The sequence below is a fragment of the Oryzias latipes genome, chromosome 14 (genome assembly GCF_002234675.1).
Source record: "Oryzias latipes chromosome 14, ASM223467v1".
In the NCBI taxonomy this organism is placed as follows: Eukaryota; Metazoa; Chordata; class Actinopteri; order Beloniformes; family Adrianichthyidae; genus Oryzias; species Oryzias latipes.
In genome coordinates this window covers 5,613,458-5,634,255 of record NC_019872.2, presented here as the reverse complement: position 1 = coordinate 5,634,255, position 20,798 = coordinate 5,613,458, and the positions used below count along the sequence as shown (strand labels likewise).

Below are 20,798 nucleotides of genomic sequence, written 5' to 3'. Positions count from 1 at the left end.
GGATGAGTGCAGTGTGATTTGAATTAGCAGTGAGCATCCAGTGAGACTTTGTTTCCGTTCAGCGGAACTAAGAGTGATCTGGAAGATGCTCAAAAATGTGCACTTACTCCTTCACTGTCTGTTTCTTTTTTGACTAACACTTGAAGGAATTTATGTCACAAAGTCCCACCACACAAGACAGTCATTGTCTTTTTGTCAAACATGCTAAATCCTATTTCATTGTATTAGTTTTTCCAGTGAATATGCTTGGATGTACAGTTCCAGTTGAAATAAAAAAGAGCTAAATGAGAGTCGAGTGTGCAAAAATGCAGGATGTAAGAGATTCTTTAGCCCTCTAAGGAAACAAAAGCTCTGCAGTACATACCGAATTGTGAGTCTTGGCAGTGATTGTACGAACAGAGTCTGTGTCCCAGATGATCAGGTCGGCATCGGAGCCCACAGCAATCCGACCCTTGCGAGGGTACAGATTCAGGATCTTGGCGGCATTGGTGCTGGTGATGGCCACAAACATGTTTTCATCCATTTTACCTGTGGTCTAGAAGCAGAACAAGACTATTTAAAAGATTAGTACTCACAAGTAAAAAGAAAACTCAAAAACATTTCCCTATTAATATTTATTAATGCTTCAGCTAAAATAGTAACAGATGGAGGGATCAGTGGAGAAGAGAGAACAACAAAGTCACCAACGTACATTTGCAGACAGTTTATTCAGGGGACAAAAATTACTGCAAACTATAAAAGAGACGTTCTGCAAAACATCCCAAAATATATATCTCCCAAAATAACACCATCAATGCACCACCATGAGAAACTGTCTGTATTTGACATTCTAGATTTCTCTCTGTTACCAAGACAAGACTTGCTGCAAAGGAGAAATACTGCCAATACAATTCATCCTGTAATTATTCATGTCCCTGAGAGACAGAGTCTGGAAGTTCATTTTTATTCATCCAGAAAGTTGTTTTTTCCCCTGGCAATAGTTTACATTTAAACAAAAAGGAACATCTCCAGATTTTACTGGGGGTATGAACAATTTTCAGCTTGACTGTATATTCATGATTGATTTATTTTCTATTAAGTTATTTTAAGTTTCATTTTTGTGTTAAATTTTAAGTTCATAGTCTAGGTCGACAGTGACAACAAAACAACCTTCCACTTGCCTCTGGTGGAAGGTTGGCGCCAGTGTTCGGCAGCGGTGCCGCCATCAGTGTGTGAATGTGTGTGTGACTAAGTGAATGGGTTTGTGACTGTAAAGCACTTTGGGCCTTCGAGGAAGGTAGAAAGTGTTATACAAGTATTACCATTTACAAATAAAGGCATGTATATCTATCTATTAAAGACCTACTCTGATGTTTTTTGGTGTTTTTAACATGTTCTTGTGGCATTTTTCTAATGATGGAGGACATAGAAACCCAATTTTAAGCTTAAAATTCTTATGAGTATTTCTTTATTCAAATCCTTGTTAATCAGGAGCAGATGAAAACAAGCTGTTTGAAGAAAAACAGTAGCAGTGATGCAGGTGCTACAGTCGGTGGGCCACTGCCTTTCTAATGTATCCACTTGTAGACAAAAAGATCTATGTCCGTCTTTGTTTTCCTCATCCGAGCTGGCATCAGGCTCAAAACGGTTGATAGTGCCGATCTTGCTCGCTATTTTTGTTGCACTGGTAATGTTAGGCTGGGATTGTGAGGGGCTGTAAGCTAGTGAGGGAAACAGAAAGCTCAGTAATGGGGAGGAGAAGGGGGTGGGGGTTGCTCCAGACCAGCAGTCGCACCCAGAATTTAAATTTCTAATGAACCATGTCCTAGAAAACAGATTTTTTTTTATTTTGCCAAAAAACAGCATAATCGTAATTTAAAAGACCAAATGATGATTTGCATGGGACTTTAAGTCATCAGTATAGAAAAGTTTAAAAAACTGAAAAGCGATAACCCGACTACCCCTCACCACTGCTTTGTCCCAGATGAGAGCCATCCTTTCCTCCACACCATTAACACCTTCAGGGATCTGAGTGAAGTCATCTTTGCCAATGGCCTTCTGGGCCACGCTGAAGGTGCAGTGAGCGCTTCCAGTCACGCTCAGGTCTCCGCTGTAGGAAAACGTCAAAGAAAGATGGAGTTAGTGTAACGCTGAAAAGTTTGTGTATGTGAATAAAACTCTGCCAACATGAGGGAATGTGTTTATTTCATTCAGCTGGAGAAGTCAAGCAGAAAAGAACAGAAAGAAGCTGGAGCAAGCAGCCTGCCAAAGTTTGTTCTTCCAGGACAAAACATTATGAATGTTTCCTGAATGACACAATAACTCTATTTCCAGATGAAGAGCGCGAACAGAATTTTTTTGCAAATCAGTAAATCACAATGCATTTCCATGAGTCCTATTAAAAAAAAGAAATAGAATTAAAATTTGTGCAAAAAGTTGAGATATAAATATTTTAATAATATATGTTATGCTAAGTCAAAACAATTCTGATAGAAGTTTTCTTTACTTATGAGGTTATGTCTACAGTTCTGCATGGAAGTATATTTCCCCATAACATAAAGTTTAGCAATAATGCAAGTATCAAACTGAAATCAATTGCATCATCAACTTAAGCTCCCATAGAGGGAGGTGCTGAGCCACACACCTAGCCAGCAGTGTGTTCAGATAGTCAGGAGTGGTGGGGTCAGGGCTGAGAGGAGGGGATGTCACAAAGGCTGCTGCTTTGGCCCAGTTCTTGCTCCAGTAATGCGTTCCATCAGTCCCCAAACTGGCTGTGATTGGCTCCCCAAACACTACGTTTCCTGAGAAACAAACAAAAGCACAAAAAAACACTGAGACATAAAAGGCAGGAATATTGGTAGCACCTTAGTCTCCCCTCACAATCTTCAGGTATGTTTGGTCATAACCAAGCATTGGTTTATTCCAATCATGGGCAGGCGTCAGCTGTACTTGCAGAGCTGACTCACTGACTTGCAGAAAGTGCATAGAAAATGTATCCAAACTATAGTATTTCAAGCATAGAAAGAGTTTTAATGAGTGGGTGAATTAAAACAAGTCTGAGAGGTTCTTCAGTTCTAACAAGGAACCTGAGTGATCCACTGAATCCAGAGTTTTCTGATCTCATTGTGGTCGTTTTTCGATCAGACACCAAGTCTGAAAGAAAGACATTTGTTCATCTGCTGAACCAAAGAGAGAATCTAGGATCGGTCAGTCACAGAATCTGCCTTTTTAACAAATTCTGAGCCAAACCTTGCATTTTTGTGTGCTTTAGAACTGACGATTAAATGTAACAGAGCAGATTTTAGTGGGAAAAGTTGGCATGAGCCAGGAATGTGTCGCTGTCTGTTATGAAGCACATGTAAGGCATTTATATAGCACAGTTTAGGCATTAGTGGGCCGTATGTTCGGCAACTCTTTGGGTAAAATAACCGAGGTTAAGTGAATTCCTGCAGCAGATCAAAAATAAAGGAAAAACATTCCTCTTAGTTGTTTTAAAATACATATTAATACCTCATAGTATATTTTTGAATAGCAGTTGTTCCATATTACAGCTACCTGATTTATGCAATTTCTAAAACATAGTTAGGTCTGCAGCTGTTTTGTGTAAGGATTTGTATTTCCATATGCTGCAGACGTACAAACCAAAGCCTGATCACTCGAGACAGATCTGACAAATCTGAAAACAACAATACCAGCTCCTGAGGTCAGTCTTTGGCTTGGTAAACCTCCCTGCAGAGTTTCTCCAAAGACTTTCAGGCTCTCTTTCTTCTTTCCCAGTGATCCTGTTATCCTTCATTCTTAAAAATCCATAAACACATTTTCTAACCCATAGAGGTTGAACAGATCACATCTGTTATTTTTATGAGAATAACAGCTAAACTTTGGCAAAGGCCAAGTTGAAAATGATGCAAAGATCCTTTTTCTTATCCCTTCAATCAGACACAAAACCTGTTTATCTGTAATCCCAGTCAAAGTTTTTAGGATAATATTCAGCCCTTTATTCTAAGATTAAAGTAAAAACAAGCACAAAGAATGTTGTTTTGAAGGTAAAAATCAATAATAATAATAATTGATACTTTATCGATCCCACAATGGGGAAATTGTTCTCCACATTCTGACCCATCCCCTGGGGGGAGCGGTGAGCAACAGACTAGCCGCGTTCGGGGGGCGACAGCAGGGATCAATCCGCCAACCCATCGGTTGTTGTACGACCTGCTCTACCACCCGTGCTAAACCGCTGCCCAACTATTGCTTTAAATTAATGATTTGTACCATCGGTCCTTGCTTGTTTTGGTCCTATTGTGATTGTAAACAACTAAGTACCTTTTTTCCGTGCTTGTGAGATGATGTCAGCGGCGCTCTTGCTCATGACACGGGTCACATAAAGAGGACAGTTGGTCTGGCTGGCGATGGTGACAGCCCGAAACACAGCCTCGGCCTCCAGCTACAAAAAAGATTTCACACAACGGTTGACTTGAACACGCCACAATAAACGTTTTACATCCATTTAAGCAAAATAACAATCAGGCACATAATATAAATATTGCTACATGGCAAAAAAAAATAAAAATGCTTATGCTGTAACAAATTGGAGATAGTCATTGGCAAATACATTTTAAAATAAATCAAGTAAGAACATGAGCAACAAGTGTATTCATTTTGTTTTTTCCAAAAATTTAAAAACAGTCAGTCAGCAATGATTTTCAACACGTTTACTTTTGATTATTACATTTCAGTTTCTACATTTTTAAAATCAAGATATTTGACCTAAAAAATGACTTTTCACAATATTACTGTCTGGAGATGAAGAAACCGGGTTGCTTTGTAATTTGAAAAAGTTCTCAAAAATGTTGTCATGAGACTTAATGTAGAGCAAAATTACCCCACTGAAAAAAAAAAAGACGAATCTTTTTTCAGATAACGGCAAAAAAAATTAAAGTTTTGCTTTGGTTTTGACTAGGGAAAGCAGGAACGTTTAAACACAGCACCTCTAATGTGTTCAAAACCACATGCATGTAACAAGAGCAATGTGTGGGAAGACCGGTCAAAATACGGTCACAGTCGATAATGAGAAGCAGACTCTTCCTTTTCTAAAAGAACATTTGTATTTTTAACACATTTTCAGTGTGTTTGTGTATGTTATACCTCTTCTGGCCTGCTCAGAACGTGTCCCTCTGGTCCTGTGATACCCATTTGGAGCATTCGGGCTTGCTCCTATCAGACCAAAAACAAAAAGAAGCCAATCCGTTACTCAGCATACAGAGACACTGCATTGTGTGTAACACTAGCATCCCAATCTTCTTTGGTTTATAAGCTGGAGCAGATGGAAAGTGATCGTCACGCTTTGGAACAATGGTCTGTCTCTGCGTCTTTCTTTCGGGGTGATGCACACGAGCAGTAACTTTGCCATCTTGGTCAGGCCACACACAGACATCTGTGGGAACCTCCTAGAAAACCCACACATACGCAGACAAAGCTGCAGTAAATGAAGAGGCAACAATGACTATGTCGGATGGAGATTTTATGAAGCTTCATTTAAACTGACCACTCAAATCACAATTAATACAATCTCTTCTATCACCCTTTCAAAGTCATATTTAGTCCTATGTTTCTACCTTTCACACTCTTGAGAGAGTGGGGAGGCAAAAGTACCTTCAGCCCTAAGCTACATTAATAATAATAATAATGGATTAGATTTATCTGCGCTTTTCAAGTCACTCAAAGCGCTTACATTGTATCCATTATTCATTCACTCCTCATTCATACTTGGTGATGGTAGCTACTGTTGTAGCCACAGCTGCCCTGGGGCAGACTGACAGAGGCGTGGCTGCCAGTTCACGCCTACGGCCCCTCTGACCATCACCGGGACATTCATACACATGCACACACCAGTGGAGCCACACTGGAGGCAAGGAGGGTGAAGTGTCTTGCCCAAGGACACAACGACAATTGGCTGGGGGGAGTGGGGATCGAACCGCCGACCGTTTGATCATTGGACGACCCTCTCAACCGCCACATTCACAATGCCCTCAGTAAGGTGCATTCAAGCGACCACTTCCAATGAAAAGTCTATGTAAAGGTGTGTTACGGGCTTCCACGTTCAAAATTCTCCTAAAGCTACCCAAGTTTCTACGACTGTTTTGGGGCTCTAGTTTCAAAATGCGTGGCAATTAAACACTCGTTGAAAGTTGTCCGAGGTCAAACTTTGACCATTCAAGGACTCGTGTTTGGGGAAAATGGTCCGGTATAAGTGTGTGTTATTGTGTTTGTGTGTTCAAGCTGTAATTTATCATTAGGTTACAATCAGCCGTTTTATTGACAGATTTGTATGTTTTCTGGGTAGAGAAACCTGTCTCTAAACCTCTGGAGATAATGTGGCCTAACAACCTCCATAAAAGTAAAAAAAAAAAGGCATGAAAAGGTTGTTTTTCTATGGTGGGATTTCACTAACAAATTTAAATGAGGATCATGGTGGATGTGCTGGCTGTTGGTACAAAAATAACAGTTTTCTTATGTTAAAGTTTTAAATGTGTCATATCATACAGCCAGTCTTGCTTTAAGGGACATTTTAGAATGAATTAAAGCTTTCCTGCTAATTTTCCAAAGCCACACTAACAGCTTTTCTCACAAACAGGTGGATCTGAGTTCTAAAGTCTAACATAAAAATCTGGTAACAGCAAGTTCACATGTTTCTAGACTTACAGCTGATGGAAATCAGAGCGGGACTAGATAGGGGAAGTACTGTGAATCAGATCCAGCATGCATGCAAGGTGAGGAAAACCAGGCATGGTGTGGAGACTAATAACAGTTGATTTACTTTAATTTGTCTTCACACGGCAGAACCTTGAATAAACTACGCCCACACATTGATGTCCCACAGGAAACTATCTCCCTCTCATCACTGACAGTGTGTTTAGTCTGTGGGTAAAGAAATGCACAGTGATAAGGCTCCTCTAGAAAAACGGACTCAAGTCAAATGATTCAAATTTAACATACACAAATTCATGGAGGGAAAAAGAATGTCATGTCAAACACAGATGATGGGAAGCTTTCAACGCTACCTCTGCAATGATCTCTCCGTTTTCAGCATGGACCTGAACAATGCCCCCCTTCTCTGCCAGGAAGGTGAAAATCTCGTAGAGCTGCAGGAAAAGACCAAAAATGTACTTTTAAAATGCAGCCCAATTGTTTAGGCAAGAACAGAGTGGTACTTTTGGACTAACTCAAAAAGCCACAAAGTAACCCCCAATTTCAATGATGTGTTCTATGACACACTGCAATTAGTCTGTGTGGTCTCAAGAAACGGGGTGATGAGCTCCAGTCGTTGCCATGTTACTGTGCCATACTTTCCCAGCGAGCTGCTCTATTTTAGCCGCCTCATGTGCTCCTCTGGTAACTGAATTAGTGAGAGAACAGCGGGAAACAAAGACCTCATACCAGCTGGACTTTTTTATTTTTCAACCAGGACTCTCATGATGCAGCTTAGTTCAGGGTAATTCCTGAACTAAATCATTTTTCATCACTTTGGACTAAAAACTCTGGTCAAATCATGTGATCACCACTTTTAATAACTTGACTTTCAAAGAGCTTTTTGTTAGATTGTAATCATCTTTTAATTTCTTTTTTATCTTTGTTACCACTGACTGTTGCAAATGCATGGTACTCTTTGAGTGACACATGGACTTTGTGTTTACAGGTTAATAATAAAATTATATTTCTCAAATTCCACAAATAATTTCACAAAATGCTTATTTCTTCTGAATTCCCCCCATCTCTCATTTCTAATTAAAATGAGTAAAATACTCTATACGCTATAAAACACGCTTCCATAATGTGATTATTTACTGACTAGAATGACATTTTAGCAATAAATTTTCATGCTAAAATAAGGGTTCTACCCTTATAATTTTTTACGTTGATAAAAACCAATCTATTGTGTTTTCTTCGTATCTTTGCGAAATCTTTGGGACTTAAACTCAAATTGAATGTATTTATTTTTTACCTGGCTGTTGCTCAGCTGATAGTAGTCCTTGTAGGCCATATAGACCTGGAATGAGTTCACTCCTGTAAAAATTTAATACATTGTAAAAAGGGGAGAAAAAAACATAATAATTAGACTACATTCCACCCTAGCCATCTAAATATATAATACACAGTACTACAGGGGCAGCACTTCCCCATAAAAGTCTGTCAGCCTATTATTTACGTACTGAAGAAGAAGACTGATCGCAAGAAAAGGGAAAACTACTCAAAATTATTGAAGCTACTTGAGAAAGATGTTGCCCTAAAGATCTTCATCCCAGTTTCCCAAATAAAGATAAATCTAACAAGGAAGTTCCCAGGTGGGTTACCCACATTTTACTAGAATTGTTTCTTCAAGTGTGCTGACAAAATAAGGAGATGCCATTAATGCCAACCTTTGTCCTTGATGAGGCTGTCCACTTCCTGCTTCACGCTGTCATTCCAGTGGGTGATGTCTACATGGAGAGAGTAGTCACAGCAAGCCTTCTCATCTGCCCACTGCCTCCATTGGTCATAAGCCTCCATCAGGCTGGTTCCGGGCTCTGGTATCACATGGTCCACTGGTCCAGATACACGGAAGGGAATAAGAAAAAGGAGAGGAATAAGTGAACGAGAAATTTATTAGGATGTAGCAGTTATTATGCAGGAAGTGGAGACATGAAAGGATTGAATTGAACAAACAGTGATGAAGAAGAAAGTGCCATCATGTATGGTTAAATTTTTCTTGTTTTGCTGACAAAGATGAGAAATGTAAGTTTTGAGTCTGTTCTCTATAGTTTCCATGATTAACAAAATAAAGCATATTCACAATATTCAAGGTCTATGTCAGAACCATGACTGTTGCTCTCCGCTTTATAATGGCAGGCAACAAATCTATATACATCAGTGTGTACTCCTTTTATTTGTTTACCATATGTCCAAACCTTAAAGGAAGGTTTTTGGAATAAAGAGCACACCATTTTAAAGCTAAATAGGGATGCAGTGCAATATTCACATCTATGGTTATTCTTAGGGATCTCACTGCAGCTTTGTCAGCACTGGGTGATACTGAGTAGTTTAGAGGAAGGTTAGCAGCATCTTGTTTGCTCCAGGACGTATATGTAGTAGCCATTGATTGTATATGAGAACTGGACAGAGTGAGTGTGACTTCACCCATGGACTAAGGCTTGCTTTTGGTTCCAAGGACATAAAGTCAATTCAGTCACAATTTTTTCGTGATATGAACACAGTAAGCAGTGAGCAGTATTTGGTCCAAGTAGGTCTGAGTCAACAACTCCATGGCAACCACTTGCCAGTCATAAGTGAGCTTGTTGGAAGTCCACAGCCCTTGAAAGTGGGCTTGGGAAAATCTTTCAATTAAACATTTTGAACGTTCCACACGACACCACATACTTTTATTCAGGTATCTGATTTGCCAGTTTATAACTTGAATAACTTGCACTACGGAAACAATACTAAGAAAACGGATGAGCAAGAACATGTTGAAAAAGGTTGGGGAGCAAGAAGGGTTATTCTGACAAATAGAATAGAATGAGTAACACCAGCTTTTTTCTCCATAGAGGTATATGGGATTTTGGCTTTTTGGGACCATTGGTACTTACTTCCTCTTTGGAACGTGAGGAGGGAGGGGCCACCCAATCATACACAGTGAATGACAGTAGTGCATGTGGAACTAATAGGATAGGAGGGTCAAACATGCTCAGGCTAGTGATCAGTTGTATTTGTCATGGGTCAGTATCACAATAGTGTAACATTTATTTTCACAAAAGATGAACTTCATAGAATTCTGTAAGAGTATATTACATTTTTGAAATAACAATGGGGTTTATACTAATATATTTTTGTCCTAAATCATTGTTTTAAAAATCAACAACAGTTTGGGAAGTTGGTCTGGAAATACTCATTAACTATTTGTGTTCTTTTAATCTCTATATTCCCCTTTACCTTCTGCCAGTATAAAACATTCAGGGAGATTTTCTGGATCCCTGCTACAGAAGAGGCATTCAAAAACTAAAACTGGAGAAGCCCAACAGGCAGACGGCTGAAATGAATGGTCATGTTTACACTCCAATGGTTGAATTTTTGGCACCTAAAAATGTTGACAATTTAAACATAGTTTAACTAAAAAAAATCTTAACCAACATTTTTTCTCAGATTGTTATCACTATCTTTCTGCATCCTACTCAGCTATTACCAAAGAAGGATGCTTGCCTGGCATCTGCCTATCCTTATAATCTCATTTAAAAAGGCTCAATCTGCTTATGATAATAGGATACCAAGCCAGTAACGGCAGTGGCTTGAACACTTTGAAGAACATTTGTTAACAATTCAACAATACTTAAAAAAAAACACAGTTACTTGGTTCAATAATCACCGGAAATATCTTTTTTCCTAATTTTTATCAAACATCTAAAGGGAAAATGATACTTAATAAAGCAGTCTTTACCACTTTCTCACGCATTACCCTCTGCAATATAATCTCCTAATGAATGGAGCGCATTAATGCTACTGTAGCACGCCTGTTAGTGCCGTTTTAAACAAAGAGACATACATGCAGGCAGAGAGCAGAGCAGCAGCCCACATAAAAGCGGTTTAATGAAACTGTCGTTTACGATAGCCATGGGATGCAACTGTCTCTAACCTACATCCATGCAGGCATGCAGGCACCCTTTGGTGTCCTAATTCCATGGGTGCACAGTTGCACTATAAAACCCCCTCTACTCCTGCTCCAGACATTCAGTGTTTTGTGTTCTCTGTTCTTTGGCGAGTTGCCCGTAACAGCCCCAAACTTCCCTCAGCCTTTTTAGCTTCTCTTGTCATCTGTTTTGGTTTTAGCCCTCCTTAACTCATCACTGTGCTCTCCATTTGGCCGAGGTCCCTGCCTATAATCTCTGCGTGACATCTTCCCTTTCTGCTCTCACCGATCATGGTCGTTCCACCAGCGAGGGCAGCCTTTGATCCCTGAGCGAAGTCATCCACAGTCGTGGTTCCACGGTACGGCATCTGGAAGTGTGTGTGGATGTCAATGCCACCTGGGATCACCATTTTCCCATTCGCCTCGATGGTCTTAACGCCACCGGGAACAATGAGGTTGTCTCCAATCTGCCTGGAAATTAGACATAAATGTACAAATATTATGATTATACTCTAACACAAAAAAGTAAAGATTGTGTAACGTTTTAATCTACGAAAATAAAATTCTATCCGTGCATGGGTTTTCTCCAGAAATATGCTTCAGAGGTTATCTGGATACTCTAAATTGTCCCTAGGTGTGATGTGAGTGTGCATGGTTGTGGGAAGTGCATATAGCTAAGAATCCAATTCAACTTTTCACAGTGATTTGAGTTTATAGTCCCACTCCAATCATATTTTGATCTATTCTAAACCATTCCCAGGGGTCTTTAAACTATGATCATGTCATTTTTATAAAGGCAAATGTGACATTATCATTTTCCTGAAGTGAAAACCGAATAAAAATGAACATTTTATGAGGACTATTTATGAATCCACTGTGTTCTGAAGATGAAAACTTGGACAGTTTATAAAAATAAATTAAAATACATTTTTTCACATGACAAGTCATTCAAGCGTTAAACATCGTGGTCTATATTTGCCAAACTAGCGTGCATCGATGCATGTTGCCACCTGATCTGTAACTGCTAGTTTTGTGCATGCGTGGAACTGATCGGATGGCCGTTACAGATTGGGTAGCAACTATGCAAACTGGTTTTCTGCAGAGACGTCTGGGGCATTTCTAGGGCGATAGATTTTCAGGTTTGTAGAATTGGACACCCATTAAATAGTGAATAGTGGAGGAATTTGGACACAGCCAAACACTTAAAAATGACATTTAAACGAAGAGTTTCTATAGTGACAACATCGTGAATCTAGCCACGTCTGGATGAGCACCTTGTTACCATGTCAACATATCAACATGGTCTGTTTTTCAATAAAACCTGTTCAGACTTTACAGAGAAAGTGAGCCAGTCAGAAAGACAGGCAGTGAGCCAGAATCTCTAAGGGTTTGCCAACAGCTTAATAGAGCTGAAGGTGAGTGGATGTTTATTATGCAACACCCTGAGGCTTTCTGTGAATTATTCTCTCTGAGCTGTTTTACCGGGGACAAAGAATCTACAGAGGGAAATGAATGGGGGGCTGTAGGTCCAGTTCCAATTACCTCAGTCTGGCTTTGTGATTTTGAGGCAAAACTAAGAAATAGTTTAGCTAATAAACCATTTCCCTCCTATGGCATCTCAGATTAAGTTCAGAAAAAAACATTATTGTTAAATAAGGTTTTTTTATGTCATTGTGATCCATCGAAATCCTCATAAAATACTGATTAGAGCAGCAACTTTTAAAGGTTTCTGAAAAGATGAAAACAAATCAAAAGTTCTTACTTAATGAGGCCATCTTCCATGTAGATATCGGCATGGAAAGACTGGTCGTCGTTCACAATCCTGCCGCCTTTGATCAGAAGCCTGTCGCTCTGAAAGAGGGGCAAAGAAAAGAAGAAACAAAAATAGATGAGTGGTTAGGATGCAGTCTGGCTTAAAGTGACGTTGAATAAAAATAAACTACAGTAAGATCAACTATGCAAAGGCATTATTGTGTAACATCTAAAGTTACTTTTTTATGCTTTAGGCTACAATATCTCCTCTTTTTCTGCAATGAACAAGGCTTCATTCACAAACTCGTTACTGGAAACAGATGATTATGTTTGGAAGTCTTTCTCCATGCAAACACATCAAACGCAGTTTGGCTAGAGACCACCCAGTGAGTCTGTCTGGCCAGCAAAACAACCTATTTGAAGGGATATTTATCAGAAATATGAAATGAGAGGAAACTAGCTTTAACCTTCAACAGCAAAGGGTGATGACATTGAAAGAAGCTCTGGATATTTATGGAAAAAATATACTGTACAAAACCAGTTCTTTGTCTCTAATATAAATTACAGCTCATCTATGTTTGTTAAAAGCTACATTGAGCCTGATGACCAGCATTTAAATGCAGCATAGGCCTTCAAAAAGCTCATGTAGCCACGGAGCTTTCTTTACAGTCAATGTCTAAAGTGAATGTCAGCATTAATTTTAAAGGAAACTGTATGCAGTTGCTGAGAGCAGAGCTCATGCAGCTCTAAAGCATTAATCAGGCTTCGACAGCTTGACTTTTTTAATGTTGTTATGCAACAAATCAGCTGCGGAAGTTGAACTCTGAATAATCCTTTCATCCAACAGACCACGTAAAACATGTAGGATTTAGGAATGTGGTTTCAGGAATCTCCCCGTTTTGGGATAAATACAGTTCCATCTTATCTATGTGCTACAAAACTGGAAAAACACTCATCAGTGGAGCAATTCAGTATTATTTTATTCCAGTCTGGGTATCACAATGACATTACATAGTCAGGCATCATACTTTTGCTCCTGGCACACCCCATGGGTGTGTTGTTGCCGTGGCAACAGGCTGCTACAAGATGAGAAACTGGCTTTTCTAAAATTGTGTTTCTCTTGAACTGAGCAGGGGGCATCAGAGAGGGATGGTCAGTTTTTTGGCAGATTGTCAGTCGAACAGCAGCTTAAAGGGTTCTGGGCAAACATTGAATTTAAACCTGATGTTTAGATGCTTTAATTAGCGACACAAAAAGATGTGTTAATACAATGCATCTATGAACGGAGAACATGATAGAGGCAACTAATACCTCCTGATCATGATTTCAGTTACCTTAATTATTCTTAACTTTGCAATTTCAAAACGACTTTTTTTTGTGATTCAGAACCAATTAAAAAGATCAGATAATACAGGTCTGAAAAAAATGTAAAGGCCATGGTAAAATTAGGAGCATCTCTGATTGCATAGTTTATAGGTTTTATGGTTAATTACTGTATTCATAGTTAAATAATAATAATTTATTTATGATTAATTAATGATTAATGACCTCTTTTGTATCTATTAACCAATTTGACTATTCTTGAATGTACTTAAAGAAGAAACAACGTTTAACCATTTATTTAAAAAAGTCTTTATTTACACAAACTAAATGGTTAAAATAACTGCAAGTTGCTTGGCTTTACTACACTCAATTATGCAAAAAATAATGTTTCGATTTGAAAAACTTCTCAAAATAAGGTTTTTTTATCTGTTTTAGCAGCTCAGATAAGGTTTAATGGCCTATAACCATCACTTTCATCAGGATTCGATTTCAGAGGTTTTTGGATGAGGTTCAAGTTGGGTAACTGTCATGCAAGTCCCTAAGGTATTTCATCCACACACAAAAAAAAACATTCCATGGATTTAAGTAATACTGTTGAAGCTTTAGGAAGCCAGTTTTCTTCCATTGACACTCTCTCCAGGTCTGGTAATTTTTTTTTAAAGCTCATTTATGTTTTTTATCCTTAGGGCTTTTTCCAGCTTATACTACTCAATTCCTGCTCTACAGAAGTGAGATCAGAAACATTCTCTTTACCCCAGCTGCCCTCTGACTTTCCATGGTCATGTTTGAGAGATATTGGACTGAGCTGAGGCCGTTTGACATTTTTAAAAACTAGTTTATGCTGTTTTTTTTCATTGATGTCTCTTGCGTTGCCTTGTTTTTATGAACCGTGGTATTTAACATTTTAGGAATGGAAGCCACTTCAGTCAGAATTGAATGGCTTTCAATGGCGTTTGTGCTTTCAGTGATACTATGTGTGGGTTTATGTAAGAATTCAATAGACATTGAAACAGAATACAGAATCTCACACAAAAATAACACACAGCAAGCAGAACTTTGTTCTTAAGTGTTTTAGATGAATTAATTTCTTTAGATATAGGGATTTTGGAATTATGTTTCCACTTGATTTTTGAGTAAATACACTCTTAAAGTTGTATGCACTTTAAACCTTTAACTTTATCGGAACATGCCTTTTTAGTCCTTTTGGTTGTGACTTTGAACGCTTTCTTAAGCTGCAAAAAAACTCAAGTGCAAGTGTGTTTGATTTAAAAGCACTGAATATTGAATCACTATTTACAAAAAAATAAAATAAAATAAAATAAAAAATCCACATCAAATAAACAAGTTCAGCCTTGTTATCTCTTCCACATTTTCCCATGAGCATGTGTGTGCAGCAGTTCACACCCCTGGCCTTGCACCCAAAGTTTCATCATTGCAGACAGGGAAAGGGTATAAAAAACAGTTTTCACTTATGTATAAGATTGCTAAATATTAGGAAAGCTCATACATTTAATCTCATTGTATTTGTAAATGGCGGTGATGTCTGTGGTGATGGAGCACATTGCAACCAAACCCAGAATCTGCATGCAGCCCCACCCTGAAGCCTCCCGAAACACACAGTCATCGACTGCAGCACACATCACACTGCTGAGCTCGCTGCCCTAAAACTGTCACTCATTCGCTCACAGACAGCCCCTTCCAATACAGAGCACAGTTAAAAAGCATCAGCACTACCTTCCTCTGAGCTTTAATGCTGCCTTTGATTTTTTCACATTATTTTAGAATCAGTCAATTATAATGTTCAAAATCAGCAACCATAAATATAAAGCTGCTGTTTTTAGTTTGTAAAATGTTTAAATTCAGGAAACGGCTTTGTTTTCTGAAACTGAAATGATATTATAGTTAGTACAGGTATTGAGGAGTGAAACTCGAGGTGGGGAAACTCAGCAGCTTAACAGATTTAAAGATTTCTCTTTGTCAGATATATGGCGCTGCAGTCAAGAGTATGCCCTCGTGCATGGCTGACTGACCTACTGATCCGCACAGTAAGAGGAATGCTGAAAGTTACGCTTCCATTTGCAGACCTCTGACTCATGACAAAGTCCAAGGAAGCATGTTCATTTAACAATCAATACCTTTTTATTAACTAGCTGGATGGAAAATGGAATGCATCCACCCCCGTTTTTGGGTGGAGAAAACAGCTACAGTCTGCAAAGCTAAAAGCATCAATAAAATTGAAGCAAAGAGTTAGTTGGACGCTTTCGAAAATCTGCAGTATTTTCCACACTATAAGTTTCACTTAAAAGCCTTATTTTTTTTTAAAAATAATCTGGAGCACATTATATGAATAATTCTGGTTGTGCTTACTGATGTCGAAGCCATTTTGAAATAAGCACGGTGCTCTGTCTGTTTTTTTACGAGTTGAAAATAAGGTTGGGTGTTTCTGTGACACCATCAGTCATGCCGTCAGAAACTTTTCTCATCCACCTGTCAAAACAACATTCTCTGTTCCTATGAAATATGACTCTTGTGGCTTCTTAGCCATCACGTTACTGAAGTTAATGCATCTGCGCTCTTCTGTGGTCATGGGAAAAAACCCAACCGTTTGCTTCCACATAACAGGACGGGACTCAGAGCAATAACGCTGTCTGGATTTTTCTCACTGTACCTATTGCCTTAATAATAATAACAATAATAATAATAATAATAATAATAATAATACATTTTATTTAAAAGCACCTTTCAGGGAACCCAAGGACACTGTACAAATCAATGGTCAAAAATAATCATTAAAAGCACAACAAATAGTGACTGACAGAAAATCGAAAAGTGAATCAAAACAAACAACACAACATGCATTGTAAAACAAGTGCAGATAAAAAAAAACCACATATTATTACAGCTTTATAAAGTTGGTCCTTACACAGCTAATGCAGGTAAATATCTTAATTACTGTAAATCATCATCTGTATGGAGAACTGGACTGAGTGAGTGTAACATAAGCCATAGAAAATGTTTTACTTATTTTCACGATATGTACACAACCATGTTGGAACCGGACAGCAGATGTACGCAGTGATTGATGTGAGTTGTTCTGAGTTTTTGTTTCTATGGCAACCAACCACTCTCACTAATCAAGTGTACATGTGGACTTGTAGGAAGTCCACACCCTTAACACTTGAAAGCAGTTCTAAAGTTCTAACATTTTGAACTTTAGATGCGAGACCACATACTTTTATTTAAACATCTGATTGGCCAGATTATAACCTAAATACCTTGCACTACAGAAAACGTATTATTAAAAAAAATAAGATTAGCAAAAACATGTTAAAAGAAAGGTATCATAGCAGGAATGGTTATTTTAACACAAAAATTTGACAGAGTAATAGTTGTTTATTCCTGAATAGAAGTATACGGGATTTTAGCTTCTTGAAACCACAGAATATTATTTGCTGTTTGGAACGCGAGGCGGGAAAGGGTCACTCAGTCCAGTTCTCATAAACAGCCAATAGTGTAAAAAAATTTATGTTTTTCTAAAACTCTGCAAAAAAGCTCCAAAAACACCAGGTAATTGAATATATTCTGAATTGTTTTCGTCATTAACCCACAAAAGGAGTCTTTAATCTTTTCAAAATCTATATTAGCTAAATGTTTGGCATCTTTATTGCTTATAGACAGGGTGTGGCCTTGAACTTTCCCAATGTTTAAATATTATTGTTATAATATTTTATATATTTATATGTAATAAAAATCTCACGGATTTCCTTACAATTTTATTAAAAACGGACAACCTTAAAACCGTAAATAGTCTCTTAGGGTGTATTCAGACTTAAAAAACGCTTGGGTTGGACTCAGTTCACTTAATTTGGTCCAGATTGAGTCCTCAACCTTAGTTAGGTCTGTATTCAGACTGCTGTCAAGTGTCCTTTCCTGTTCCGGACCAAAACCTGTAACCAAAAACACATAACCAAAGATCTCTTGTCTTATTGGTCAGGAATTAAGAGGGCAGATATGAAAGTCCCCTGCTTTGCATTCCTTGTCAGGTTAGTTCATTCAAACTTTATATTTCGCTGGCCAATTTTGAATGTCTTTATCAAGTTTAGGCTCAACCCCTTTACTGCTGCTTTGGTATGGCGGAGGCATGCTGCAGGATGGTTCCTGGCAAGAAGACAGCTAAGAAGTTACGCTAATAAGTTTTAATGACATGGAGACTGTAGAGGAAGCAATGTGTATCACATTAAAAGTTGTTTTTATGAGCCAGCATTTATCCGACCACATTTCAATGAGTTGCGGTGTCTCATCATTAGCTGGGATTACATGTGCAAAATGACTTTGATCGGATCAAAGATCAGATTAGAATTGAACTGTGTACGTGGGCCCAGCTCAAACACCATCCCAAAGCCTCTTCTCTGCTTGGAGACACAGTTCTTCCCAGAGACACAGTTCTCCTGAGTCCGGCGGCTCACTCAGACAGAGCAGCCGGACAAACTACGGTCCGAAGTATCCTCCAGAGCGCAAATCGTAACAAAGCACCCTCCCCTGCTCGCAAACACGAGTCCGGCTGCACTGTTGCACACAGTAAACTGGTTTTCTCACGCGAAGGGGGCCGCGAGTCCTGTTTGCGCTCCAAAGCCTCCTCTGGAGCATCACACCGTCTATGCGTGATGTAAAAGCCAGTGCAGTAATGACCCACAATCAGATTAAACTGTTTACATGCACGACGATCGGATTAACAATTGGCACAACCAAGCCATCTCAATCTGAAAGAATATTGATCCGAATGAGTTTGATCGGGGCAGAGTATTCCGAAATGTGTGTTTAAATGATAGATTTTTATTCTGATCAGGCGTTTATTGCAATTACTTCTGTCCATGTGACAGCAGTTGTTGTGGTGTTATGGCATTGATTTTAAGAGAATTCCGTTAAGGAACTTCAAGGTAGCTTTTAGGATGACGTCAGAGCAGCGCTGGGCAAGTGCCGCGTAACATGACACAGAAAAGCGTTTTTAGAGGAGTTAAAATAAACGCTCTAAAAATAGTTGGACCCTTTTATCTGTATGATAACATGAAAATCGTTGCTCATCTTTTGCTACATTCCTACTCGGTTTACGTCACGTGACTACCAGCTATGTTGGCCGTTTTGGTTATTCCACTCCGGAAAATGATTGTAGTCAGACTGAGGAATCTCAGAGCGAACCGAAGATCAGTCAGATTGGAAACAAATCGAGACGAGACTACCGAGACCACCTCCAAAGATGTTGACAAGGAAAACAAATATGTAGACAGATCTAATAGTCTGCACGTGGATGGCTTGGAGTGGAGCCGAGCAGGTAGCTTGCAACTCTAGCACTCACGTCACCACTTCAAACATTGTCTACTCCGGATTTAAAAATTTTTTGAAAAAAAAACATCAGAAATGAATTTTTAAGCTTAATTTTCTTTATCCCTTGTGCTAGCCTATGGGGTCATGATGACCATTGGCGTGTTATTCCTACCATGACAAAGGTGGATAAAGGGGGAGAAGATTTCATGTAATCCATGGACACCAGTGAAGATCACAAATCATTGAAGATAGAGGTTCAGAGCACTGTCTAGTGGGTCTAGATCAGTGTTTTTCAACCAGTGTGCCGCGGCACACTAGTGTGCCGTGGGAGATGGCCAAGTGTGCCGTGGGAAATTGCCCTCATTAACTGATCTAAAAACATTTCCCATCTACAGGATTTTAGCTCTCTGTTCATCCAAACAGGCCCTGATAAAACACTGAGTAGTTAGGAATATGAAAGATCGTAAAATACCTTTTCTTTGCGTTTATTTTATTTTATTAAAGACATTTTGATAAGAATGACGTACAGCGATTCAGCTGCACCTTCGGCTGTATTTTGGAAAAGTCCCGTGTTGGGGGGGTTAATCACATGTCATCGGTCTGACCAATCAGAAGTGCTTAAAGTCTTCACTTCCTTGTCCCGATTTAGCCCGTAAAGTCGCTCAGTTCTAACAAAAATACCAGCTAAAGCTCGTCTTTAGCGCTGTAGCTTTCCACAGAATCCGATGTCAGACCGTGGAACAAGTGAACAAAACAATGAAGCTCCGAAAAGCGATCTTCGGCCGTTTTATGCACTACATTTCCCATGATGCATTGGGTTGTGAGAGTGACAGCGCAAAAGGAGATCTGTTGTAAAACGTCTTGAAACTAACGAACACACATCAAACTGTTTTTAAATCTTCTAACTTAACTTTTATTGCATCTTTTAGAAAAAAACAGCTGCAGTTTCCAGCTTTTTCTGTAACAATTATCTCAAAAATGCATGTGAGATTGTGCAGGGGCTGTAGATCAACACAGACTATGAGTTTGTCCTTTTTTTTTAATTTTTGGATGCTGGTGTGCCGCGGGATTTTTTTTAAGGTTAAAGTGTGCCGTGGCTCAGAAAAGGTTGAAAAACACTGGTCTAGATGACCCAACTCCCAACGTTAAAGTGCCTAGGATAGCACAAGGGTTATATATGTCCTGCATCATGAGGAAAATGCCACAGAAACATGTTAAAAACACCAAAAAAACACAATTTTAATTGGAGTAGGTCTTTGACAAAAACATTTTACTTTAACAAAAGCCCTTTCCATTCCACAGGAAACGTTCATTTTCTGTTACACAAGCCATGAGTAAGCAAAAATAGATGACAGGATGTTGTTCTCATACTACAATGCTGATGCCCACTGACAGCTTTTTTCCACCTCAGCCACATTGGAAAGGGAGACGCTCATAAACCGGAATGCAAATGACATAATTGCCATTTTGTGCTGGTTAATTAGTAAGGATGGTCCAGGAAAACCACACAACCACAAAATAGGTCACAAAGCCGAGGAGGATGTTACGGGAGACCTCCATTACTGAAGTGACAGCACCCCTTTGTGTGGGTGGAGGGAGCTATGGCGAGGCCGGCAGGGTCCAGTGGAAGAGGGAAGTCATCTTCTGCGCAGCGGCCATGTTGCCTGGCAATAAAAATATTTACTCTTGAACTGCAGATTCTGTAAGAGTAAAAAAAAAAAAAAACAATGAAACTTTTCCATCTAAATGAATCGTGGAGACCTCT

At 39.0% G+C, this 20,798-nt stretch overlaps 1 protein-coding gene across 3 annotated transcripts in view; it reads right to left on the bottom strand.

Annotated features, from left to right (window-relative positions):
- LOC101165934 (dihydropyrimidinase-related protein 3) overlaps positions 1-20,798 on the bottom strand; it is a 37,490-nt gene that overhangs the window by 7,399 nt on the left and 9,293 nt on the right. For all 3 annotated transcript variants that reach the window (XM_020699614.2, XM_020699615.1, XM_011492375.3), the window contains exons 2-11: positions 12,399-12,487; positions 10,923-11,107; positions 8,397-8,561; positions 7,982-8,043; positions 7,041-7,121; positions 5,125-5,193; positions 4,303-4,423; positions 2,624-2,780; positions 1,948-2,089; positions 365-535 (exon numbers count right to left, since the gene is read on the bottom strand). In XM_020699614.2, the coding sequence (XP_020555273.1) occupies positions 365-535; positions 1,948-2,089; positions 2,624-2,780; positions 4,303-4,423; positions 5,125-5,193; positions 7,041-7,121; positions 7,982-8,043; positions 8,397-8,561; positions 10,923-11,107; positions 12,399-12,487 (1,242 nt within the window). The remainder of the gene's footprint in view (positions 1-364; positions 536-1,947; positions 2,090-2,623; positions 2,781-4,302; positions 4,424-5,124; positions 5,194-7,040; positions 7,122-7,981; positions 8,044-8,396; positions 8,562-10,922; positions 11,108-12,398; positions 12,488-20,798) is intronic.